This window comes from Lepisosteus platostomus, chromosome 7 (assembly GCF_059453375.1).
Source record: "Lepisosteus platostomus isolate fLepPlt1 chromosome 7, fLepPlt1.hap1, whole genome shotgun sequence".
NCBI lineage: Eukaryota > Metazoa > Chordata > Actinopteri > Semionotiformes > Lepisosteidae > Lepisosteus > Lepisosteus platostomus.
In genome coordinates, this window is record NC_142617.1 from 15070949 (window position 1) to 15098276 (window position 27328).

The 27328-nt window shown below is 38.8% G+C and overlaps 1 protein-coding gene across 18 annotated transcripts in view; it reads left to right on the top strand.

Annotated features, from left to right (window-relative positions):
• nbeaa (neurobeachin a) overlaps positions 1-27328 on the top strand; it is a 361778-nt gene that overhangs the window by 153910 nt on the left and 180540 nt on the right. For 10 of the 18 annotated variants that reach the window (XM_088639435.1, XM_088639437.1, XM_088639439.1 and 7 more), the window contains exons 15-29: positions 777-839; positions 2050-2147; positions 2940-3032; positions 5133-5241; positions 5370-5451; positions 6906-7029; positions 7736-7928; positions 8343-9350; positions 10427-10644; positions 12371-12524; positions 12951-12974; positions 17307-17487; positions 18903-19027; positions 19642-19749; positions 20655-20823. In XM_088639435.1, the coding sequence (XP_088495561.1) occupies positions 777-839; positions 2050-2147; positions 2940-3032; positions 5133-5241; positions 5370-5451; positions 6906-7029; positions 7736-7928; positions 8343-9350; positions 10427-10644; positions 12371-12524; positions 12951-12974; positions 17307-17487; positions 18903-19027; positions 19642-19749; positions 20655-20823 (2749 nt within the window). Of the gene's footprint in view, positions 1-776; positions 840-2049; positions 2148-2939; positions 3033-5132; positions 5242-5369; positions 5452-6905; positions 7030-7735; positions 7929-8342; positions 9351-10426; positions 10645-12370; positions 12568-12950; positions 12975-15318; positions 15378-17306; positions 17488-18902; positions 19028-19641; positions 19750-20654; positions 20824-27328 lie in introns of all 18 variants that reach the window. The other 8 variants (XM_088639438.1, XM_088639452.1, XM_088639453.1 and 5 more) reach the window with 3 other exon arrangements.

Genomic DNA, 27328 nt, shown 5'->3' on the forward strand with positions numbered 1-27328 from the left:
ACACTTTTTTGGGGGTTCCAGGTTTACATTTCTATTGTGTTGATTTTTGCTCTCCTTTTCCCATGGCACCTCACTTGATCTGCTGTGTTGTATTTAATAGTGATAATTTTTTTGTAATTATATGGGACATTTTCCAAGATGTGTTTTTATTTGGAGACTTTACAGTTTTTTTAAGTGTACTGTGATGTGCTTGAGTTTTCTTATAAGCCTTTTTTATGGAAAAGGCCATTTCTCAGGTTACTTTGACAAAGGTTTTCTCCAGTACTGAAGTGTATACATGTATGTAACTCCAAGGCAAGAGAAGATAAAGTGTTTTTTAAATAGAGATATGCAAATACACTTGAATTCCAAACTTGCATGGGCATACTATTTGGAAACAACTTTACGGGCAATCTTGTTACACTGAAATATCTGAAATGAGTGCAATTTTTGTTTTTGTTTTTTCAATGCTTGCTCTGTGTAAATGCATCTTTCAAAGAGTAACACAGGCAAAAAATGAATATTTATATTATAAAGCCACACCGTATCAACTCTTGCTGGAAGACTGCTTTAAACTAACTGTTGTATTGTCGATGACAGTATAATATTATCAAGTGAAATGAGGTCCAGCATTTTCTTCTAAACTTGTCAGCATCAATGTTTTACATTGTCATTTTGTCCCTTCTACAGTGCACCCACTGTTTGTTTTTTTGGCATTATGGTTTCTTGTTAGTATATTCTTGGCTGCAGAGCTTGAATTTTGTTCATTGTTGACTACTTTTGTTCCTTTCAATTAGGATCGAGGTGTGAAAGAAGATGAGCTACAAAGTATATTGAACTACCTGTTGACAATGCATGAAGTAAGTCTAAAACACCTCTATGGGATAGCTCTTGACACTGGTGTTATGATATACTGTCTATTTAACAATGTTACCTAAAGCAGTAATAGTAATGAAATGGATGAAGAGCAGAATATTTGTATCTTTAGCAGTAACCTGGAATGAGTTAGAAGCCATCATTTTATGGGCTGGTGATGGATTGTATTCCATTAGTTTTGAATACCTTTGCAAACAATTAGCAGTGCTCCCTGGTAACGTATAGATTTTATTTTCAGTAGCTTTTAGAGAACTGTTAATAAATCTTTCTTTGGCTTCTGTCATTTTGATACTCCCAGGCATTGTCCTGGCCTTTGCTGTCAAGTTCACAATTTATTTGAAATGAAACCCATTTGCAAAACAAGCTGAAATATACATAATGAAAGAAATTGTCACCCTTACTACAAAAGTGCTTAGTTAAGGCAATGTCCATATGGTGACAGACAACTTTATCAATTAAAATATGATACTACAGTATATTTATCTGTTTTGTTTATCTGGTGTTTTGTGTGGTTAATCCACATACAATTTAGTATCAAATTTAAATCATAGCATGTTCTGTCTACAATATAATATATTAGCACATATTGATTTAGTTATGTTTTATCTAAAGTGTGTTGTCTTAATGATCTAATGAATTATAATTTCTTTGCTGGTGTAATAGGATTTTATTGATCAATAAACCAAAATAAACTAGTTTTTCTATGCCCTTCAGCCATGAGATTTTTGATCCGGTTCATTCAACAGGTCAATGACAGCCCAAACTGAAATGACAGCATATAACCTGGAAAAAAATAAGAGACATGAAAGTAAAATGACATTAAAAAACAGATGAACAGTGATCATAGTAAATAATTATTTAATTAACATATACAGTAAGTAAGGATAAATCTGCTGTTTTTGTACTAAGGTGTGTATTTATTTTGGAGAACACGCCTGATCTTCAAAATATAATGTGACCTGTAACTCCAGTGTTAGTGAGAGTTGACTGAGAGTTGGTGGTATGAATTAAAATGCTGAAGACGTTTCTGTTTCTCACATTTCACTTTATAACTGGACTGCTATCTTAGTTCTGAAGTAAAATGTGGTGGGTAGTATGCACATTATTAATCTTTTTTTAACAGTAGTCAAAAGGTAGAACAAAGGAAAAGGTAGGCCTTTGTAAGAATGAGAATTGTTTCTTGATTCCATGCAGGATGAGAACATTCATGATGTGCTACAGCTACTCGTCGCTCTCATGTCAGAACACCCAGCATCAATGATACCTGCCTTCGATCAGAGGAATGGAATACGGTAAGATACTGGGGAGTTGTTCTGTCAAATGCACTCAGAACCATTATGTGATACTGTACATTTGCTCAGCAAACGTAATTTATCTGTTAACTTTAGATTTGTAAGCACTGCTCTCCTAGACATGAAGCTGTTTATTAAACTTCAAACAGTGATATAGTGAGGCTAATCAGGACAAGGTCATGGAGTTTTGTTAAACAGAACTCTCTGTTCCTGACCTCAGTGGACCCACATTTAACAGAAAGAAGGTTAACTGAAATCAAGGCCCTCCTGTGATATGATAAGTGGCCAAAAATGTGCTTTTCTGCAAAAATCCATTTGTAAGACATGGTAGTTAAAGACAGCAAAATAAATTGAAATCATGGTGCCATGGCTTGTGCTTGCCTGAAGAATAAAAAATTGAAAGGTTTGCTGCACGCTACGTAGCTTTCTGCAATTTCATACATCTATTTTTAACTTTTTTTTAAACTCAATTCCTCATCTCCGTTTCACTGACTATTCAGATGCTGTATCTATCAAGTAAAATTAAAATCCTTGAGAGGTACAGGTGGTAATCTTTAAAAAAAAAGAGCTTAATCACTGTCAGTGGGAACTTTCTGGATCTTTGTCAGACCACGTATTGTACATGGACTTGTTTGAAGAGCAGCGCACGTCTTTGCCACTTTCATTAATGCTTGTTGATTTTTAAGTATTGTGTGATTATTTGTCAATCCAGCTTTCTATTTTTTCTAATTAACCAATCTAAGATTTTGATGTTGAAACTCAGTGTGTGAAAAAATCCCCTGTTTTTTCCAGGGTTATCTACAAGCTACTGGCTTCAAAGAGTGAAAGCATCCGAGTTCAGGCACTTAAAGTGCTGGGCTATTTCCTTAAGCATCTGGGTCATAAGTGAGTATATTAGTTTGGGTTACTATTACTGTTGTTTGTTCCCAAATGATTATAACAATCTCAATAGTTTTGATAACCTAATTCTGCCTTCTTATAGTGAGTGTTTGGATGAGGTTATAGTGCCCCTGTAGTGATGTTGATGCTTTTTGTGGTATTTCAAGTTCTTTTTATCTAAAAGTTGGAGTAATTATGGCTAGAAATCAAAGCTAATTTTTTTCTTTGTGCATGGATCTGTTATAATTCTTCTCAATTTTATGTGGATCACATTGTCCTACCTCATCTTCTTTCTGCTTGTCAAAAATAATGAATTATCTTGATAATAACTCATCTGTTTTTGACTATGAGAACTTTGAGGTAAAACGTGTTGTTTAAAAGAAAAAAATGCAAAGAAAAATAAAAGGAAAGAGTCGAGAAGAGTTTGTGTATCTAGATGACAGAAGTGAAGAGGAATGCTGTGTTGACAGATGAGGTTGTCTTTTCTCCAGGATCTCAAAGAGGGTGTTTTCAGATTCTTGGAAAATGGCTTGCTGTGTTTTTTATCTGTTATTCTCAGATTGTCATTTGGATTTTGCTCAGTCTTTGTGTGCCATCCTCATTTTAAAATAAAGCTTTTTCCTGTAGCATGCAGGTCTCTGCAGCTGATTGAAAGAAGTTGTTAAGGATATTTCTGGAAACTCACACGGTTGATATTCTATTTTTCTTCCCGTTGCCATTTTTACCACAGAACAAAATGTTGAAGGAGAACAAAATAAAAAAATAACTCAAGAAAATTAGGTATCTTTGCCATGTAGACATACTGGAATAATTCTTATGACAGACTGTTCATTCACAGCAGCAGTTCTCTGATCAGGAAAAATGATGCTGGAAGGTATTTCCAATGCTTTTGTCATTTACATCAAAGAAAAGCTTTCTAGCTGGATACCTGAAATCTGAAGCTTGCTTTTTTGGGGTGATCTGCATCATTTTGTATATAGGCTTAGTATACATCTAAAGAAAAAGAAACAAATTTAAGCCAAGATACAGTATGTAGGTTTATATAGAATCCAATAACTGCCACAGGGTGTGTATTTTAAGCAACAGGAGAGGAGGGAGAACCTAATGAGCTGGTGTTTTAAAACAAGGGGTTTCTCATTTCTTCAAACAATCTGACTCTGAAATTCCACATGACCAGGTATCATGGTGAGAATGTAACTCCTGAGGGTGGATTCCACCCCAGGTACAGCTCTGGCTTATATTGATTCAGTTTACTATAATTGAATGTCTTAATTATTTTGCATCCTGGCCCCTATTGATTCTCCATCAGTTTAGATGCTGTACTGTTTGTGGTCCAGCAATTCCAGTATCAAACAAAATAGTAAAAAAATTACCCAGGCTGGATTCTGAGAAAAATTGTGTTGGCATGTATTTCAGTATTGCACTACTTGCGAAATGGTAATTTGGTTCCCAGAATCATTTCTTTCAATCAGCTTTTGAGAAATTATACATTCTGTATTCTTAACAGACACAAGAGAATCACACAGACTGCAAATATAATAAGAGTTATAATGTATGGCAGCTCTAATAGACTAGAGCAATGGCATTTTGAAGGAAGAAGGCAACTACAGTACTGTGTATGATATGTGATTTGAGATACTTCCTTCTGAGTTTCTTTACTTGTTTGAATTTTGTAAGTATGTGAGAAGTGCCCAGTACACCGCAAGACAAAGAACTAAGTTTGTCACATTTCCAGAGCCACGTATTCATAGCAGTTTTCTGTACTGTTGTGACAACAAAGCCTCTTTGGTGTGCACTCAGGAGTTACTTGCAGTGCAAGATGATGGCATTTCAGACGTCTTCCAGCATCTCTCTACAGCTAATATATAGCCCAGTCAGGCAACTTCATGATTTTGCCTGGTACAGTGTACTTATAGTGGCACTACTTTGACACAGAGTCTACAGAATTTGACAGTTTTCTACAGAATTCACTCTTACTAGCACAGAGAACAATGTAGACCAGTTTTTGGTTAATGGAGTTCTATTCCCATCCCATTTACTGTAGAAGCACAAAAGGTATGTACTGAATAATTTGTACTGGTGTTTTTCTGTCTTTAATATTTGCAGACGTAAAGTTGAGATAATGCACACACACAGTCTCTTCACACTCCTGGGAGAGAGACTAGTGCTTCACACCAACACTGTGACTGTGACCACCTACAACACACTGTATGAGGTAAGGGAAGGGTACACCTCATCCATGCTGGAGCACACAGAAAAGGGACAGTCCTGGTGTTACCACTCTGCAATGATGTCTTCTCTTTCTGAGTGAAGCTGATATAATTCTGTATTTTATTCTTCTAGATTCTGACTGAACAGGTGTGCACACAGGTTGTACATAAGCCCCATCCTGAGCCAGACTCGACAGTAAAAATACAGAATCCAAGTAAGTATTTAGGCCAAAATATTCCTGAAGAGTTTAGTGAATTAAGCCCTGCAACTGTAGCTTTATCTTTAAATAACTTACTGCAACCCAGTTTGGCACTGTTGTCCCACATTACTCTGGGAGAACTGAAGACACATAAGTGTCCTTCAAGATGTGCTTTCTCAGTGTGGAGCCTAAACAAAGACAGATTGCCATTCTGAGAGCAGACACAGCTGCCTCTCAGTCTTCACATTGCAATGCAATGCAGTCTTCAGAATGCAACGCAGACACTGCTGCTATGACTTTGAGGACAGTCGGGGTACTTTGAAAGTTGCAAAGCATATGTTCAGAAACTGCAGGAATAGAGAAACAGGGGTTTTACTTAATTAATTCCCAGATCCCAAATGTAGCATCTTTTACCTGTTTTTTTTTCCCAGTCTTTGGAATGCCTGAGGTCACACTTAGGGGTCACCAAGGCAATCATCTAAAAGTTCTGGGCGTCACACCCAGGTTTCCCATTAACCTCCATCTGAGGCTTGTAAGATGAATCAGCAGTAACTGTAAATAATAAGCAAATACTATGTATTTTGTCCTTAAGAATGATAATCAGGCCATCTCCTTTCTGGATACTTCATAGATTTAGTTTCCTACTGCAGAATATTGTGTATAATGCTATGATATCATGGGGAACCTGTGTACACCTAAATAATGTGTTTTTTTTAATATTTGGGTAATTCTTTTATCCAAGGTCCCATTTGCTTATTTTGTTAAAGTTAAATGTTGGTATCAGTTTCTGTAGTTGAGTTTGCTGCTACAGGTTTGGGTATCTTTATTGGGGGTACAGCAGCAGAATTTCCAATTTGCATAAAAATCCAGGTCATCAGTCAGGAGTTTAGAGCCTTATAATACAGGGCTGGCAGTATGAAATACTATATCTTCATCCTTTGGTATTATGTGTTGAAAACATGTACTCCCTAGGAACAAGAAACTTATTTTTCCCCACTCTGCTGTTGTTAAAATGGTCAGTCTCTTTCATTGAAATCTGGCATTTTGGAGGAAACTGGCTTAAAATGCGATCTGTTCTGCGGGGCTGATCACATAACAGGAGGGTTGTGGGTTCAAGTCCCCGCTTTACTCACTTCTGTTGTACCTTGAGTGAGGCACTTTACCCCAGTGGCTCCAGTCCACACTGCAAGTGCAGACCAGCACAGCTTTGGTTAATTGACTGGCATCCTGTTCATGCAGGGAAGTCAAAGTTCTCTATTCCACTTAACTCTGCAGAAGCCAGGGTGAGCTCAGGCCCAGATATGGAGATTAGCTTACCTGCAGGGACCACAATGACTCAGCTTTGGGGAGGGCTTGCCTTACTTTTTAGGATTTACAGGTTTGTTGTTATAGAGATGCTGAGAGTTTTACCAGTCCTACCGTACATTTTGCACCTAACTTGGCTCTTGTGCTGTTGTGCTCATTTCCAGTGATTCTAAAGGTGGTAGCCACCCTGCTGAAGAATTCAACGCCGAGTGCAGAGCTCATGGAAGTTCGCCGTCTGTTTTTGTCTGATATGATAAAGCTGTTCAGTAACAGTAGAGAGAACAGACGGTGAGTGAATCTGTATTTGTCGGCTTCCTTTTTTTCCAGGAAAGCGAAAGCTAATTGCATGATTAATGCATCAAAGCTAAGGAAAAATAAAAAGCTTCATTGTTTTTTTCAGTTGTCTTGGATGTTTACTATAGATGTGAATAATTGGTGTCTTCTGGGTAAATAAAAAAACAAATAATCTTATTGGAAAAAAATGAAGATGTGGTGAAAGATCTTTAGTTCATCCTCGAGAGTTCTACAAAATCTATACAAATGTTTATATTGACTCAGAATACATTGAGAACATATAAATTATTAATTCAGCTTTGCAGTTAGACTGCAGAAACTTTGTTGCATGAGACACCCCAGAGCGTAACTTAACAAAAACACAGGCATGGGATTACCACATTAAGTAGCCAATTAAATGTACATTAATTTGTAATTTTTTCAGTTGCATTTATTTTAAAATTCACTCAGTTCTATTGGTATTTGGGGTAAAAATTATTTAAATGGAGTGTGTTATATTTAAAACATATGAACTTAACATTCTGTCATTATTCTTATTTCCATATTTAGATGAACAGTATTGTTCTTACAGTAAATGGGTATCAACAGGCGGTACCAAGCAAAATCCTCTTTGTTGCATTTAAGACACACCCTTGACAAGATTATCAGTTGAATAAGGGAAAAATAATTAAAGATGCTTCTCATTGTATTTTCTTCTTAGTTGTCTGCTCCAGTGCTCTGTTTGGCAGGACTGGATGTTCTCTTTGGGTTACATCAACCCCAAGAATGCAGAAGAGCAGAAGATCACAGAGATGGTGTACAACATCTTCCGCATCCTCCTGTACCATGCAATCAAATATGAGTGGGGAGGCTGGAGAGTCTGGGTTGACACACTGTCTATAGCTCATTCAAAGGTGAGAAATTCTTTGAAGTGTGAGGGTACACTGCCCCCTGCTGCTTTGTGGATTCTCCACAGTAAAAATGCTTGCCTTTCCACAATCATTGCATTCTGCATTTAAAATCAATAGTACTGGCTTCTAGATGATTTTTCTTGACCAGATCCTGATATTTTTAAAAAAGAATACACTACAATTTAAAACGTTGATTGTTAGGCACACTCGTTAAATCATTAGGCTAATCTGATCTGCCTTGATACGATATGTGAATGACTCATTATCTCTGGCTACATATTTATTAATTTAATTAAGTTATTCTTTATTTTTTATGATTAGTCTCTCATCTATTTTCGTTGAATATGTGATGTTCTGTATATATGTGTGTATATACTGTATACATATTCAAAGAGGGTGGTTTTCTGTTACCTGTAGGTGACGTATGAAGCTCATAAGGAGTACTTGGCTAAAATGTACGAGGAATACCAGAGGCAGGAGGAGGAGAACATTAAGAAGGGAAAGAAGGGCAGTGTCAGCACCATCTCAGGCCTGTCCTCCCAGGCTTCAGCGGTCAAAGGAGCCATTGAGATTCGCGAGATGGATGACAACTCTCAGACCCAGACCCCTGAGAGTGAAGCAGACTACCCTGAGACCGCAGACTCCAGGAATCTGCTGGCTGAGGTCAAGGGTCCCGAGGAGGGGCTGGGGGCTGTGGAGAGACCAGTGGGAGGCGTGCGGGTTGAAGTCCACGACCTGCTGGTGGACATCAAGGCCGAGAAGGTGGAGGCCACCGAGGTGAAGCTTGATGACATGGACCTCTCTCCCGAGACTCTGGCTGGAGGGGAGAATGGGACTCTGGTGGAGGTCGACTCGCTGTTGGACAACGTCTACTGTGCCGCGGTGGAGAAGCTGAAGAGCAATGTCAACGGGGCGCTGGTGCCAAAGGAAAGTGAGGACAAGAACACCGGCCCCCTCATCACCTTGGCTGATGAGAAGGACAGCATCCCCAACAACAGCTTCCTCTTCAGCAAGGCCCCTGGTGGCCAGGAGGAGAAGCTGCTGCCTGAGCTGACCTCCACAGAGCCATTGGTCCTCCCCAGTCCCCAGGAGCCACAGGTCCACACCAGCAGTGCCAGCGATGACCTGGGTCTGCTGGCCCATATGACAGGGAGCTCTGACCTGACTCCCACCGCCAACATCCTGGAGGACAGTGAGTTTAAGATCCAGACCACGCTGGATGAGATCAGCTCCATTGCTGAGGCGGAGGCTGTGTCTAAAGGGGCAGAGTACGCGGACATTGGTGGCGCAGTAGGAGAGAGTGAGCCTTCTGCTATAAAGGCCAGCGGCAGCATGGACGCTGCCAGCACCACCTCTGACACGGAGAGATCAGATGACGGCAAGGACAAGGAGATCAAAAAGATCCAAACCACAGCCACGACCCAGGTAAGGCAGGACTTCTGCTGTTCAGGAGGCATTACTGTTCGTTTGTCCACCATGTTGGAAAATTGTTCTCAGAATGAATAATGAAAATGCAGTGATTTATTTCTGATGTGAAAAGCTGCCTAAATTAGTTGACTTTATTATAATGTATAAACACAGTAACAATCAACCAATTTAGTATCAAGCCTAAGTTGTTTTTTGTTTCGAAGGAGTTTCATACCATTGTTCTTGGAAGGCAGGTTGTGTCTGGCCTCTAGTGACTAATGGAGGAATTACACATTTAATAACCTTAAATGTGTTTATTAAAAAGTAGAAGTCTCAAAGTAAAAAGTAGAATAAATTTCTCCCGCCCAGAGCTCTCAGCCATGTAGTGAAAAAATAACTATTTTTAGGTAGAGGCTAACAGCGCTAATATTTCTATACTACAGTAAAAGAGTACCAGCATCTTAATTAACATAACAAAGCGAGGAGAACTACTTATGTGACAAACTCACCCCAATGTGGATGCAAATCCCCTGTTGGATTTAGGACTAAACAAGTTTTTGCTCTGCTGAATACAGCCTTACTAACAGTGTGCCTTCATACTGGGCTCTTTGAATTATTCTGGCAGTGAGCTGTAATTTTAATGGAGGCTCCATGTGGAGCCTGAAACAGTCATCTGTTTAATAGAAAATTGTCTATTAATAAGTCTCTGAAACCTGCGACTGGAAAAAATGATGATAGGGTGGAAGTTGTTCTTCTGTGTTATTAATTTAGAAACCAGCAATTACATTTTTGTAGTGTTCTGCATTTTCAAAGGGCAGCCAGACTTGACCCAGGAAGATTCTTTAATACATCTGCTGACTTCAACTATGCTTTCTTTTAAGTTATTTCTGTAGCTCTTGTGGCTTTTGTAATTGTGCATTTTGTCTGTTCATGTAAATTTAAGATTACATTTATAGAGACTAATCATAATTCTATAGATAACAAGTATTTCTAGTGTAAGGGGACTTCATGGGAGCCCCCTGCGTTGTGCTGGCACTGGTAGCAGTGTGTAGGTGTGAAAGGACAGGAGGTGAGTGGGCTGCTCTGTGCCACAGGCTCTCCATGGGCGAGCGGGCAGTCAGATGGACCGAGACCTGCGGGTAGACCTTGGCTTCCGAGGGATGCCCATGACAGAGGAGCAGAGGCGCCAGTTCAGCCCCGGCCCGCGGACCACCATGTTCCGGATTCCAGAGTTCAAGTGGTCACCCATGCACCAGAGGCTGCTCACTGATCTGCTCTTCGCCCTGGAGACAGACGTACACGTTTGGAGAAGGTAACCCAGAAACCCACATACTGTATGGTACAGCATGTGGTTATTAAAGGAGCTTCAATTAAAGTGGTGGCTGGCTTTTATCTTCGAAGCTCAAACTTCCACACTTTTCTGTTAACTAAATGAAACTCAATATGTTCCATATCTCATAGTGACCAGTTTTTATGCTTTACCCTTCAGAAGATATTGGTTTCTTGCAATGTTTTTTCATGGCATTCTATTCATTCGAAGGTGCTTGCAGTCATTCTCTCTACAATGAGAAGGACTGGGTTACCGCAACACATTCCTTTTTTACACCCAGCCAAAGAAATCAGTAACATGATTTTGTTCTTGAACTTTGTTCTGTGTGAATGAGTATTTATTGCATGCATTATTGAACAGAGGAATTAAAATGTGGTTTATCACTGCCTTTAAGACTAATGAATATCTATTACAGTGTATGCTTGGTTTGATTAAGTGATGCTTTGATAACGTTGAATAATTTTGCTAGAGCTTTTTTTTAGTCCTAGCTTGATTATTTATTCTTTCTAGTGCCAGATTAAGAAAAAAAAGGATCTCAAAGTCCTACGTAAACAAATATCTAGTTCAATACCATGCAAGCCTGCCGTTTCTTTTGATTTTAATCACCTGAGCAAATGTTGTAGTCGTATCAGTTTTTCCAAATTGAAAGGTAGTTAGCAGAACAAAAGATTGACACCAGAGGAATTACAGCCGATTGTAGTACATGAGGGTAGAAGAAAATTACACCATCCAGCTATTTGAATACAGAATGAATTGTTCTGTTTTGACACTGTAGAATCTTTAAGGTAATCCGGGGTGCATGGTGGGGAGGGTAGCAGGATGGATGACCAGAACTTGGGGTGTAGCTGGTGGTGCCATCAAAGCTTTTCTGCTTGGGCTTCAACAGTAGATACCCGAGTGGGGTGAGGGTTAGGGTTAAAAGTGGGGCACCAATGATGGCGACCAGGGATACATGAGGGTGATTTTGGGGAGTTGTGGAAAAATGTTACATTGTTTCTCAAATGAAATTAGGAATTAATAAAATTGGTTAATGAAAAAGAAGGCAGCATACATATAATCACCAGTAAGTGAGCAACAGTGACAGCCCTTACTATGGGCAGCCTGGAGTTACCGTCTCTTGACAAGTGGGATAGGGAAAAGAGGTTATGCAGGTAAAAAAAAAACATGCTGTTGAACCTGGGTCCTATTGTTCTGTTCTAAGGCTGTGTATTAATGTTTCCTTTCTCGCTGAATTATTTACCATATGGATGTATGGATGCTGTTTACTCTAAAAAAACATTTAAAATATTTTATTACTTTTTTAGATATATTGATAAATATTTTTAACATTGTTCTTCTCTAGGTCTGTTGGTTGTTGAATCATGATACAATTTTATATGGACTATTATAAGTATCAAAATATCTGAATGTTTTATTTTAAAAAAATTAAATGCAGAGTCCACGTGACATACTGTACAGTATTCACAAACATACTTTTCTGGCTTACGATGCATCTTAAATTTAATCAAAGGAATGTGACTTGTTTGTGTGATGTACAGGTGCCACAAACTTTTCCCCCTCAAGATACTTTTCTCGCATCTGAGCGAAAAACTCTTTACGAAGTGCTGTTCACTTGGCTTGGTGTTCAACATTGTCTCTAATTTTGATACTGTGTCCGGCGGCTCCTTTCTACAGTGTTGACAAATATTTTTCCTTCTTTTTATTTCAGCCATTCAACCAAATCAGTCATGGACTTTGTGAATAGTAACGAGAACATCATTTTTGTACATAATACGATTCACCTCATTTCCCAGATGGTAGACAACATAATTATCGCCTGTGGAGGAATATTGCCATTACTTTCTGCAGCTACATCTCCTTCTGTAAGTGGGCAATCTTCCATCTGCAAGGACTTAGTGCCACCTAGTGGGAGAACTGAAAGGTTGCATGTTAGTGGGAGCATTGTGGAATGGAATGCATGTATTATTGAACAGTGGAATTGAAATGTGGTTTATCACTGCCTCTAAGACAAATGAATATCTATTTATGCTTGGCTTGATTAACTGATGCTTTGATAACATGTTGAATAATTTTGCTAGAGCTTTTTTTTTTTTACTCATAGCTTGATTATTATTTTATTGCTCGTTTCTAATGCCAGATTAAGAAAAAATGAATATCCAAGTCCATAGTGAACAAATATGTAGTTAAATATCATGAAAGACTGCAGTTTCTTTTGATTTTAATCTTTTTTCATTTTTTTTTCTTGTGTTGTTGTATTCTGTTGTCCGTTTTGTCTGTTGCATGTCCAGAGCTCTAAGGTTAGTATAACTGCTGTAAGTTTCAGTTTCTCTTTTATAATGCACTAGTTCTTTTAGTTGCATGTTCAGAAAGAAGGTTCTGATTGATAACAGATTTTTTTTCCCTCATTTCAAATGGGAATTTCTCAGAAAATGAGTGGTTGCAGTGTTAATGCATATCCTTGAACAGTGGTATTTAGGTTGCTCAATTAAAGAAAAGTTACTCATGGCTTTTGTAAAATAGATGTACTGTAGTGATGTTAAAGTGTAATCTACATAAAGAACTCTTTTCTTTGTACAGCCTGAAACGTGTTATAGAAACATAGACCTGCTTAATATTTCAGTCCCTTATCTAGATATTCATGTATTGATATTAATTAATATTCTGCCTTATATTTAAGTAAGATTAGTGAACAAGGTGTATAGCATCCACACATTATGGCTTGTGTGTTGAGTTCTTCCACCTGGGAGTATCATTTTCTTCAGAATAAAAGAGAATAAAATAAATGTACTCATGTATTAATTAAATTAGTATATGGTCTGAGAGAAAGTTTGTCAGCCCCCAGTATAATTATGGGAATTCCAGTTTCTTACCATATTACCCATGTTTGAACCTGAGTTTATATTTACTAATTTAATTTTTTGAGTTGCAGTGTTCTGTGAAATAGAAAATAATATTTGGGGAGTGTATCTGAAATAATAAGTAAATCTCTAGCACAGAAAAGCAGGTTATTAGATTTAACTGGGTAAAAAGTAAACAAGGACTGAGTTTAGGCAGTCCTATCCTATAACATTTGGTCTTTACCATATAGGTTAGTGGAAACATGTCATGCCCTGACAAGAGAAGTAACAGAGGTCTTCTCTGAAAAGACTACTTAATGCTTATCAGTCAGACGAGGGTTACAAAACATTTGGGGACAAAACGTCTACAGTCTCAGTCTACAAATGGAAAATATTCCAAAACCACAGAGACTCTAGTCTAGTAGTATCCATCGATATCATTGCTCCCTAAACAAAAACATCACCACCAGCCTCGAATTCACCAGAAAGAACCTGGATAATTCATAAGACTACTTGAAGCATTTTTGGCCACAATGAGAAGTGGTTTGTGTGGAGACATCCAAACCCCAACAGTTTTCAGAAAGTATAATCTGATTCTGACCCTCAAGCATAGTGGTGGGAGTATCATGGTTTGGAGCTGCTTTATTTCCACGGGACTTAGAAAGCTTGCCATCGTTGATGGAACCATAAACCATGGCATTTTATCAGCAAATTCTGGAGGAAAATATCAGGCTATCCATTTTTCAGCAGAAACTGAGCTGAAAGTAGGTCATGTCTGGACTTAAACCCCATTAAAATGTTATGGCAGCATTTGAAGCAAGCTGCTTATGCAAGGAAACCCTCAAATGGCACTGACATGAAGAGGATAGATAAGAAAGAATGGGCCACGATTCCTAAAAGCCAATGTGACACTGAAACAGTTATAGGAAATGTCTAATTAAAGTCATTGATGCAGAAGGAGTTATCACTCTAAGGTTCACATACTTATTCACACAAGGATATTTACTGTTAGATCATTCTGTTAATTACATAATCCAGATGTATTTCATGTCTTTCTGTAACATGCTTAATCAAGTTTTCTTCTTCTTGTATTAACACTTTCATGACTATATTATGAATGTAGATATTATGATATATAAGATATTATGAATGCAGCACTTCTTTAATAGCTCCCCTCACACAAAATAAAACAGGGGAGGGCATTATTATAAACATTACATTACTGTATGTTTACTATCATATATGTTAGATTTAAATCTATTAACAAAGGAATAATTCAATTGATTTAACTGCTTCTTAATATTGCCGAATGGGCAATTTGAAAATATTAACAGCAACATCAAAATCTTGCAAAAATCTTTCTAGGACACTTTAGAATCCAAAACTGTACTCATAGTAAAGGGATTGTTGCTAGAAAATTCCTGGTTTAAGCTCTGGCATTTCCTACATATCACAGTGTACTTAACCTCACACCCTTAGCCTTCTTCTACTCTGTCCCTCTGACGACCATGCACTGTAAAACAGTTCCTTGAGTAGCCCGCTTTCTAGTCTTTATAGTTAATTTGGACAAAAGTGCCAGCTCTATTAAAGTGTTTCATCGCATTTAGGAAATGACCGATTTTGTACAGCAGAAGCTCATTTTACCCTCATGCCTTCGCTTACATTAAGAGAATAGAGAGCAAGAACCAGCACTGTGAATTTTTCTTGTTCTGTTTTTTTTTTAAATGATGATTTTCAAGGCTGTTTCCTTCTTTGTTAACATGTAAGACTGAAGCAAGTGGTTGCTCACATCTCTTCCCAAGGGAGGCTTTAGCTCGAGTAGTGGCAAAGAGTGATGAGGTTGCCCCATTGTCTAACAGTGTAGGCTCTGTTGGTGAGGTGGGTAGCTGTCGAGTCCAAGTGGGATTAACTCCATCCTATTCTGTATTTAGTCTGCTTGTGTTACCCCAGATGTAACTATCCCCCCTTGCCCTTCCTACACCAAAAACACACCAAGTAAAATTAAAACATCCTGCTCCCTCACTGTGTTGCTGACTAAACTGTAAATTTAATTTCGTTCATGAAGTAATGCCAGACTTTAAAAGCTTCTTGCTTTACTGCAGTATTGGCCTTTCTTTTAATCTAACACCAGACAAATTATTTTTAAATAACAAAACAAGATCTCTTATCATTTCCCTTCCAGTAACTAGTCTTTAACTTAAGCTATGTGCCTGTGTTTCACTGCCCAAAAACATTATTACAAAATATTGAGCCACTGTTTTTGTTTTCTTTTCAATCCATGTTTTTTTCATATTTCATTATTTGTTGCTGCTTTGTGTGCTTCAAAATCTTAACTCTTACAGCATGGCTGTCTGTAATGCTAAGTGGCCTTACAAAAAAATAGAAAACCAGAAAATCGTGAGAGACACAAAAATAACCCCAAATTGTACATCCAGTATGTCCTGTCAGGAACATGAGATATTGTAGTGAAACATTGTGTATGGTTGGTGATATTATAATATGATACATTCAGTTTACACTTAAAATGAGTATTCACTGATGAACCATGCAGATAAAGAACAAACTAGTTACAGACACATCCCACATTTAGAAAACTAGATGAGTTAAGATTCCAAAAGAGCTGCTCCCCTTGTAATATGTATAGTACAGCATCTCTACAGATGCTATGATTTATAAGCTCAGACGTCAGCCAAATTCAAGTTAAAGCATAATTGTGGGGGAGTTTCAACTCCTTTGGATTGCTCTTAGTGTGGATCCTTCAGTAGGCAACACCTGGAATATAAATGATTTTGGATGAAAACGCCAAATAAAAACAAAAACATAAAGCTGCCAACTTTGTGTTGATAAATTATGTGCACTCCAGTGAAGCACAAGGCAGGCAGTGGCTATAAAATCCTTGAATGTCACAGGGTGTTTTGTGATGTTTTTAAAGCCATGGTAAAATTCATTTCAGTTCTTCAGCAACACTGTCAATAAGTAACCCATCTCAATTTCAAGCTTGAAGTCAGAGGGGGTGGGGGCTGTGAGACCTGAATACTCCAGGACCTGCTCCTCAGCTGACAGGTGTTGCCTTTATCGACTCTTCATAATTGGCATGGCAACACATATTCAGGCATGGAGACGAACTGCTCTTCCTCCCACCCCCGATGACACTGATGACATTCTTCTTGACTTCAGTGGTGGAGCTCTGGGAGGCAGGGGGGAAGCACACCGTGTTTTGGCTGTTTGTGTTGTTCCCACACTCGATATAAACCAGAAACGGCAGTTTCCATCATTGCACCATTCACGCACACCTAGTTACTGTATGCATGACTTCTTGCAATGCAGGAAAGGATAATGCAGAACTTTGTTGTTGACTTCAGTGTATTTTACTGAGAATTTGTTTGACTGTTAAAATTTGCGATTGAAGAGCAACCGCAGCTATACTCAGTGGTCAAAATGTTAAAAAGATACCAAATTCAGTGGAGCGATTGTAAGTCGTTAATTCAGGCTCCTCTGAAAGAACCTTTGCCATTTGTGTTTGTCGGGACACACTGAGATTCTGAGTAAATAGGTATGCATATGACAGTGACAGTATCTATCAAAATACCTCAAAGACATGCATCTACTAGCATCTTTTTTTTGCTTAGCAGTTTAGAAATGTCTTTCACATTGCGATTGGCATTAAAGATACTTGTTCTTTGAGAACAGCACAAGACAGCAGAACTCCTGTAGAAACCCCTTTTAGAAGAGAGTAATGTACGTCTGGCTCTGAAGTTATTAAGTAAAGCAAAGTATTTGATGTCTTCTGTTCAATGTTCTTCAAAGATGGAGCTGGAGAACATTGAAGCCACGCAGGGGATGTCCGCGGAGACGGCCGTGACGTTCCTCAGCCGGCTGATGGCCATGGTGGATGTGCTGGTGTTCGCCAGCTCCCTCAACTTCAGCGAGATTGAAGCGGAGAAGAACATGTCCTCGGGAGGCCTCATGCGGCAGTGCCTTAGGCTCGGTGAGTGTTTCCGTGGCGATGTGAGATTTTAGTAAGGTGGATCTGCCTGGCTGGTGGGAGCGGGGGTCTAGCTCTGCCCATTTTTAACATTCTTCAGATGGCCTTCCCCAGCCATTAAGTATCATTACTTTATAAGGTGTCACACTTAGTGGTTCATAGTTAAGGCTGTTAAATCACCACTACTGAATGTGACACTTATTTAGTTATAAATTATGCAGTTCAAAGTGTAGAGTTTAAATCAAGTTGTGTTGAAATTGCACAATACACTATTACGACCTTATCTAGAATACAGTCAGCATTAACTGTAGGAATGTTATAAAGCTGTTTTCATCACCAGAACAATCATTTTCAGCATTTCCCACATTAATGCTAAAAGAATTTAACTGATTCGGTCTTGAACAGAGAAGGCTATAGACTATGGAGGTACACGATAAATTTTCATAATCCTCAATGACATGGAGAAAATCAGCCCAGTGGACTGCTTCAGAATCACTAGTGAAACATGAGCCAGAGGACATAAGTAAAAACAGTGAAGGGGAAGGGGGTGCATAAAACTGATGAAAGAAATGTTTGGAAGAGATCCTCAGATTGGATATCTACTATCTAGATGGGTCAAATACTCTCCACTTGTTGGTAAACTTTTTTTTTTAACTTTTAAAAGTGTAGTAGTACTGTATATTCCATTACATAGTAGTAGTTATTAACATATCACTACTTTTAATATGCCTGTGCAAAATTATTTTTTCCTATCACAATTCTGTTTTTTAAGTATTTTTAGAAATGCCTTCCAATTTTCCTTGCAAAATTTGAGCCATAGGAATGCTAAACCCATTGTTTGTTCATCTCCAGACATTGGGCCCTTTTTAGGTGACATGAAACAGCTCTGCATATTGCTTGAAATCCAAAAGCCTGATAAGTTTGGTTTCCAGCTTTTCATATTTTAATACGTTGCTTTATTTTATTTAACATTCCAAGTTTTTTCCCTCCATATTGAAAATGAAACAACAGAACCTGTAAGAAAACAGCGTTCATTATGTACTGTATATAATTTGGAAAATCCTCTGTTAAACATCCTTTCTAGTTAATTGGCAGTGGAAATTAAGGAGCTGCAGGGGAGAATAATGGGCCCCATTATTACAAAAAAAAGTGTCTCACACGACAGGTTAAGCACATTTTAACTGTTTAACTGTTTCAAATACTGAGAACGGCTGTAAACACAACTTTCTTCCCTAATACACTGTTGTAGCTGGGTCTCTGCATGAACTAATAAGGGTTTTAGGAGGCCGCCTGCCTGCTGCTACAAATGAACCCTGGCTGTTCTGTGAAGGACGGGATCTTGGGATCACTCTGTTAACTCCCAGAATTCCTCACAGAGTACACTCTGCGCTTCCCCTGAACAAACCTTCTTTTTCCAGTGTGCTGCGTCGCTGTACGGAACTGCCTTGAGTGCAGACAGAGGCAACGTGACAGGACCACAAAACCATCCATGCCCAACAGTAAGACACAGGAGACCCTGCAGAGTGGGACCCCAGCCAGCAAGGTAATTTCACTGAGCAGCTTCGAATTCCTTTTTGAAGTAATCCCTTTTCACTCTTTGACATAAAAAATATTTCTTTCAGAATTAGCCCCCAGAAACTTGAAGTTACTGAATTTTTCCTGCAGTATATTATCTATGAAATGTTTTCTTTACTAACTGTAGGTTCCTATACTCTCTTCAGGTATATTGTGTTCCATTTCACTAAACAATTGAATTGTTTAATTCAGTTCATCGGTTCTACTGATTTGTTAGATCACTTGCCTCCCAAAACATTGTCACGATTAAAAGCCTGTTAAATATTTTATTTTTAAAATTCAGGCTCACTATTATGGATCAGTATAGCCTTTTTATAATCCATGTTTAGGAAAGTGTTTTCCAAACTACTCCACCATTCCTAAAACACTAATAATACTCATATTTGTGCCAATAATGATAAAGATTCTTAGTTTGCATGAAAACGGAGACTATGGGTGTCTGGAATACTAGTTGCCATGAAAATGAGTATGTGTGTGTTACAGTATGTTTCTGCAGCTCATGTAGTAATTGAATTATTAAATAGAATTGCAGAACCATGTTTAAGGGGGTTTGAAAGATGTGCTGTATATTTTTTGCTTCAGACTACCATAGAGAATGTTCCCAGTAACCTTTCTCCTATCAAGGACCCTGACAGACTGTTGCAGGATGTGGACATTAATCGTCTTCGGGCAGTAGTATTCCGGGATGTGGTGAGTCTGCATGCACCATGGTTCTTCTGGCCCGTTCTGTTTTTTAAAATCTTAATGAACTTTTCCGATTGGAAAGATATGGCCGTACGTCTGTAGTATCTGTAGTCAAAAATCTAATTTTCAACACATTGCCAGTTTTTCTGTTTTTTATTAGCATTGTGAAGTTAACTATTCATGGTCTCACATTGCCTCACACTCTGACCAACATTGAGCAGTGCGCACTTTAGAGAAGAAGAATTGTCATTAATTGTTGACAAAACTGCTGCCTTACGTCAAGTCCGAGTTGGGCGGCATTAATTACTTCTCACAAAATGTGACAATTTTCTTCTGGCATCTTTAAATGATTTCTTGAAACATTTAAGTTAAGTAGATACCCCCCTTCACTTCATCAAAGGTACCATAATGACACTGTAATGTTCATATTTATCATTATGATTTAATAAATTTTAAACAGTCTAATGTAGTAGGTTCTATAAAGGTTCTAAAGTATGCTTTTGTGGTATATAAAATGTGACATGTACAGTACATAAGATATTGGGCTAATTGCCATATTTCTGAAATATAATAAAGTAATAAGGTTATTAAATTCCTGCCTTAACTGGGATCTTAGATTCATTTCAAATTCATATTTATTTTGTTAACATACAAAGCAGTATGTACAGTATATCAGTGCCTTAAAGTTTCTTTCTAATATGTGAAATGAATCCAGAAATTATCTTGTGTTTTGTATCTGAAGTGCTGGCTGCTGAAACAAGTTCTCCGATTTCTATGCTCTGTGGCCAAAATTTTAAACCGGTGTCCTTGCTAGGCAATTTTATAAATTGTTATTTTATAAACCGCTCTTGCAGTCTCAGATTTGTTTGAAATGTCTGAGTGTTGTGGTGACTGTGTGTCTCTGTTCACAGGACGACAGTAAACAGGCCCAGTTTCTTGCGCTGGCTGTGGTGTACTTTATTTCTGTCTTAATGGTGTCAAAGTACCGCGACATCCTGGAGCCACAGAGAGAGACCGCCAGGTCAGGGAGCCAGTCTGGAAGAAGCATCCGACAAGAAATCAACTCGCCCACAAGCACAGGTTTCCTTTCTTTTTACTTTCATTCCATATGATGGCACCTCCCATTCAAGTGCTGTTTTCTTTTGTGACAGATGAAAAGAAATCAAGCGCTTTCATGCCCTCAAAACCAGGCTAACAAAGCTCTCTCCAGCAGGATATGTGAAGAGGCAACGTGTCTGGAATAGCGTTTTGGAAACATTTTATTCATAAATACTTTTTAAAACATGAATGTAAAAAATCACAGTAAGTAGACTAAGTGAGGCTAAGAGTAAACAAAATGATTCATTAAAAGCTGTTGTAAAAAAAGTGTATTTTAAAAATGTCAGTTATTGCTGCATCTGTAAAGAATTTGGGCAATTCATGGCACTGCAAAATAGGCTCTGTTGCCCATTGTGTAGAGCCTGGTTTTATATAGACTAAGAAGACCTGGATCTGCGGATCATACCTTGTGTTAGACTGTGCTTATGCAGTAGGTTCTTAAGGTAACCCGAAGTGAGACCAGTCAGTGCTTTATTAAGCAAGAAATCCTTTACATTCTCTGTTAACCAGGAGCCAATACAGTTTAGCCAGGACAGGCATTCTGTAGTATTTTGTGTAGTTTAGTTAGCTAACAATTCTGGATATAGTAAACCTTGCTCAGTATTTGAATAGATTATCCACTAAGTAAGGCCATAAAGTAGTCAAATCTTTATGAAATTTAGACAAGTATAATTTGTTTGGCATCAGATAGAGTGAGGGCCACAACCAAAATATTGAAAAAATGTTTCATTGTGACATCTCATTGTGACATTGGCCAGCAGCCATATCACCCTGCAACTCACAACTGGCAACCCACTGAAGCTAAGCAGGTGTGAGCCTGGTCAGTACCTGGATGAGAGACCTCCTGGGGAAAACTAAGGTTGCTGCTGGAAGAGGTGTTAGTGGGACCAGCAGGGTGCTCACCCTGTGGTCCATGTGGGTCCTAATGCCCCAGTATAGTGACGGGGGCACTATACTGTAAACAGGCACCGTCCTTCGGATGAGACGTAAAACCGAGGTCCTGACTCTCTGTGGTCATTAAAAATCCCAGGGCGTTTCTCGAAAAGAGTAGGGGTGTAACCCTGGCGTCCTGGCCAAATTCCCCATTGGCCCTTACCAATCATGGCCTCCTAATAATCCCCATCTATGAATTGGCTTCATTACTCTGCTCTCCTCCCCACTGATAACTGATGTGTGGTGAGCGTTCTGGCGCACTACGGCTGCCGTCGCATCATCCGGTTGGACGCTGCGGTGGTGGTGGAGTGGAGGGGAGTTCCCATTACCTGTAAAGCGCTTTGAGTGGAGTGTCCAGAAAAGCGCTATATACAGTAAGTGTAAGCAATTATTATTATTATTATCTCTATCATAAAGTCAAGTGGTAATTTTCAATGATTTCAATAACATCAACACTGAAATAACCAACTTTGCATATGGAATTGGGAGCCAGTAAAAACAAACTCAGTCTTATCACAGTTTAGGTTAAGATGAATCTCTGTTGCATCCATATCTTAATATAAGACAACCAACTGTAATTCACCGAAGTGAATGTGAGTTAGTAAATGAGCATAACAGTGAATCTCAACACCATGATGGTGAATAATCTGATGGTGAATGTACAAAACAGTCCAAACAAAGTGTCGTGTCATACACCCTCAGTAACTGTGACAACATCAGATATAAAAAAGTCAGGAATTCCAAATTGCCTGCTTGTTACCAAATGGGAGCCAAGCCAAGCACCTGAGACCACTAGATGATTATGCATGTGATGCAGTAGCATGCCGTGATTGACATCATTAAAACCTGCACTTACTGTAAGTCCAGAAGGAGAAGACAATTACAAGACCTAGGAGTCAGAAACCATCAGCAAGATTTTAACTACCTTAACAAGGCTCTTTCAGTATGGTTTGTCTAAACTCCTACTGGAAAGCTTATTAAATTAAAAATAACATTGCAATAATGCTACAAAAAACTCTCTGCAATCTGCAAGAAATGCAGATTGAAAATATGACGGTAGTTTTTAAGCACTAAAACTACTGTCCCTACTTACTAAGTAGGGTCTATAGCACCTCCAGCAATAAAAGGTGTGAAACTCAGACTTGTGAGAGCAGGAGTGGCAGTAGTTGTCATGAAGGCAGGAGTCATGGTAAACAAATGGTTATCAATATTACATATTTTGTTGTGAAAGAGTTGCGTTAAAGTATGAATGAATATACAGTGCCTTGCGAAAGTATTCGGCCCCCTTGAACTTTTCAACCTTTTGCCACATTTCAGGCTTCAAACATAAAGATATAAATTTTTTATTTTATGTGAAGAATCACCAACAAGTGGGACACAATTGTGAAGTGGAACGAAATCTATTGGATTTTTGAAACTTTTTTAACTAATAAAAAAATGAAAAGTGGGGCGTGCAAAATTATTCGGCCCCTTTACTTTCAGTGCAGCAAACTCACTCCAGAAGTTCAGCGAGGATCTCTGAATGATCCAATGTTGTCCTAAATGACTGATGGTGATAAATAGAATCCACCTGTGTGTAATCAAGTCTCTGTATAAATGCACCTGCTCTGTGATAGTCTCAAGGTTCTGTTGAAAGCGCAGAGAGCATCATGAAGACCAAGGAACACACCAGGCAGGTCCGTAATACTGTTGTGGAGAAGTTTAAAGCCGGATTTGGATACAAAAAGATTTCCCAAGCTTCAAACATCCCAAGGAGCACTGTGCAAGCGATCATCTTGAAATGGAAGGAGTATCAGACCACTGCAAATCTACCAAGACCTGGCCGTCCCTCTAAACTTTCAGCTCAGACAAGGAGAAGACTGATCAGAGATGCAGCCAAGAGGCCCATGATCACTCTGGATGAACTGCAGAGAACTACAGCTGAGGTGGGAGAGTCTGTCCATAGGACAACAATCAGTCTTACACTGCACAAATCTGGCCTTTATGGAAGAGTGGCAAGAAGAAAGCCATTTCTCAAAGATATCCATAAAAAGTCTCGTCTAAAGTTTGCCACAAGCCACCTGGGAGACACCCCAAACATGTGGAAGAAGGTGCTCTGGTCAGATGAAACCAAAATCGAACTTTTTGGCCACAATGCAAAACGATATGTTTGGCGTAAAAGCAACACAGCTCATCACCCTCAACACACCATCCCCACTGTCAAACATGGTGGTGGCAGCATCATGGTTTGGGCCTGCTTTTCTTCAGCAGGGACAGGGAAGATGGTTAAAATTGAGGGGAAGATGGATGCAGCCAAATACAGGACCATTCTGGATGAAAACCTGTTGGAGTCTGCAAAAGACCTGAAACTGGGACGGAGATTTATCTTCCAACAAGACAATGATCCCAAACATACAGCAAAATCTACAAAGGAATGGTTCACAAATAAACGTATCCAGGTGTTTGAATGGCCAAGTCAAAGTCCAGACCTGAATCCAATCGAGAATCTGTGGAAAGAGCTGAAAACTGCTGTTCACAAACGCTCTCCATCCAACCTCACTGAGCTCGAGCTGTTTTGCAAGGAAGAATGGGCAAGAATTTCAGTCTCTCGATGTGCAAAACTGATAGAGACATACCCCAAGCGACTTGCAGCTGTAATCGCAGCAAAAGGTGGCTCTACAAAGTATTAACGCAAGGGGGCCGAATAATTTTGCACGCCCCTCTTTTCATTTTTTTATTAGTTAAAAAAGTTTCAAAAATCCAATAGATTTCGTTCCACTTCACAATTGTGTCCCACTTGTTGGTGATTCTTCACATAAAATAAAAAAATTATATCTTTATGTTTGAAGCCTGAAATGTGGCAAAAGGTTGAAAAGTTCAAGGGGGCCGAATACTTTCGCAAGGCACTGTACTGTTCAACGGAGGGAGGAAAAGCAAACTTCTTAACTGGATTGAGCTTTTCTTGATGGTGGAGCAAAGGACTTCAGGATTACTGTGTCCCTTATAAGTGAGACTATAGCAGCAGTCAGACAGCCCTCAGAGCATCCCTGTAGGACAGAACAGGTTGTTCTTGTACCTGTAAATGAACAGTCAGCCCCATCTACCTTTAGGAAAACTCCAGATGTCGTACTGCTACCTTCATAAGAGTCAACTTATCTGTCCACCACAAAGCTCGACTAATTATTTGTGATAGTGTTGTATTATGAAAAGCAATACTGTACATGCCTCGGGCAAAACAGACTGAGCTGAACTAGGTGGGTTTTGCAGGTTTGTCCTTCAGACTATTTGAATTAATTACACTCAGTCAGAAGAAGATTTGTTTATTTGCTCTTGCCAGGAGATGTAGAACTGAACTTAGTCAGAAATACCCAGTTAAGATGCTTATACTGTCAGTATAAGACAGTATATCCACTGAATACTGACCAAGACTAATGTACAGTATGGCTGTGTATAGTTATGTGTTGGGAAATGAACATAATGAATAAAACTGAGTCGAGGTAAGAAATCAGCAGTAATAATAATAATAATTGCTTACACTTATATAGTACTTTTCTGGACACTCCACTCAAAGCGCTTTACAGGTAATGGGGACTCCCCTCCACCACCATCAATGTGCAGCATCCACCTGGATGATGTGACGGCAGCCTTAGTGCACCAGAACACTCACTATACTGGGGCATTGGGACCCACACAGACCACAGGGTGAGCACCCCCTGCTGGCCCCACTAACACCTCTTCCAGCAGCAACCTTAGTTTTTCCCAGGAGGTCTCTCATCCAGGTACTGACCAGGCTCACACCTGCTTAGCTTCAGTGGGTTGCCAGTTGTGAGTTGCAGGGTGATGTGGCTGCTGGCAGTAGCTGGAGAATCCACATGAAGGGACCAAAAATGATGTAAAAATACGGACAGTCGCTGGACATACAGTTGCAGTTTGTTACTTTACGCTTGAGTTTTAAAGAGAATAAATCTAGTAAAATTCCTTATCAAAAAGAGTTTTGATTGAGAGACAGAAAACTTTAGAAGTTTTGAGTCCATCAGTTAATAGTGAAGGTGATGAGATCAAATGGCACAAATACTTCATCTATTGTCCCAGAGAGGAAATTTGCTTTGCACGCTGGTAAAACTTAACACAACATTAGATCATTAACTAATAAGAAACATAAATGCATAAAATGAGAAAAACAAGTTAACAGCTTTAAGAAATCCAAATTTAGAAAGACAAATACAGAAGTTGGGTCATCAGTGTATGTTATACTGTAGATATACAGTATGAGAGGTGTATTCATGATACAGTTTAAATAACTGATAACGGTGCTGCCACCATCATGAAACAGGTAGTTCCTACAGTATGTGCAACAATACAATTAAATACTTGGTGTCTTCTGTGTGGTGTTTGCGTGTTCTCCACATGTACACACAGGTTTCTAGTTTTCTCCCACTTTCCAAAGACTTGCTGACTAGTTTAATTGAAAACTCTGAATTGTTTCCGTGGATACATTTGGCAAACATCCTTTCTAGGATAGTCTCTGGGTTGTCAAGACGTTTACCAACAAAGAGCAGCTAGCTTTCTGATAATAGATGGATTCTGCAATTTTTGGGGATAAATGGTTTTAATAAAAAGAATGCTTTCTGTTTTATGCATTTAAGCTTCTGTGTGTATGCATTTACAAGTACATAGCCCATTGAAAATATATCAGTAAAATTTTGAACTCTTAATAAAAGTAAAATCGGCTATCTTATTCCTTGTATAGATACAGTACGTTTCTCTGCATTTGCCACCTTTAAAAAAAGTTTAATAACAGTACTTAAATTTTAAGACCTTTTCTTTTGCATAAATAAGATGTATAAGCTTTTATAGTAATGATATTTTAGTTGCGTGGACAGAAGATAATCATATTACAGTGTATTAATTAGAAATAAATAGAAGGAAATGTTGCATACACACATCACCTGTGTTTTGTAGACAATAAATGCTGTTTTAATAAATCCTTATGGTTCTGAGCTCACAAATGTGAGACCATGCATATGGAATTAAAGCCAAGTTGAAAAGTTTACTGGATTTTTCCTGGAAGGGAGGGAGACCTGTGGATGACAAGCCCAGCGATGTAAAATGTGACTTTGCTGCGCTCTGAGCACAAGGACATGGAGTCTCCAGTTCTATTTACAGCCCTGATCTGTCATTGCCGATTAACCAGGCAATTTACCAGAGAAGAATAGGATCATAGAAGAGATAGGGAAATAGCACAGCACGCCCCTCATAAATTGGAGTAAAACGCCAATTTTTCAGACAGCGTGTGGCAAATGAGGTCTCTTTGGCCTGACTGTCTCTGATGAACTGAAGTCCATACATTGCTCGTTCTAAAAAAGGCAAAGGCTGACCTCATTAGCTTTGATAAAGAATGTTAAGAAAGCAGCAAAGGCATCTGGGAAACAACTGGCTGGTGCTGGTTGAGTGGGGGGTGGGGGTGAATTCTTCTTTGAGAAAATTAGCTTTTTACCTCAGGAAAACACATGATCGCTGCTGATTACAACTTAGGAACAGTTCAACAGAATAGGAACATATTCAGTTGGCAATA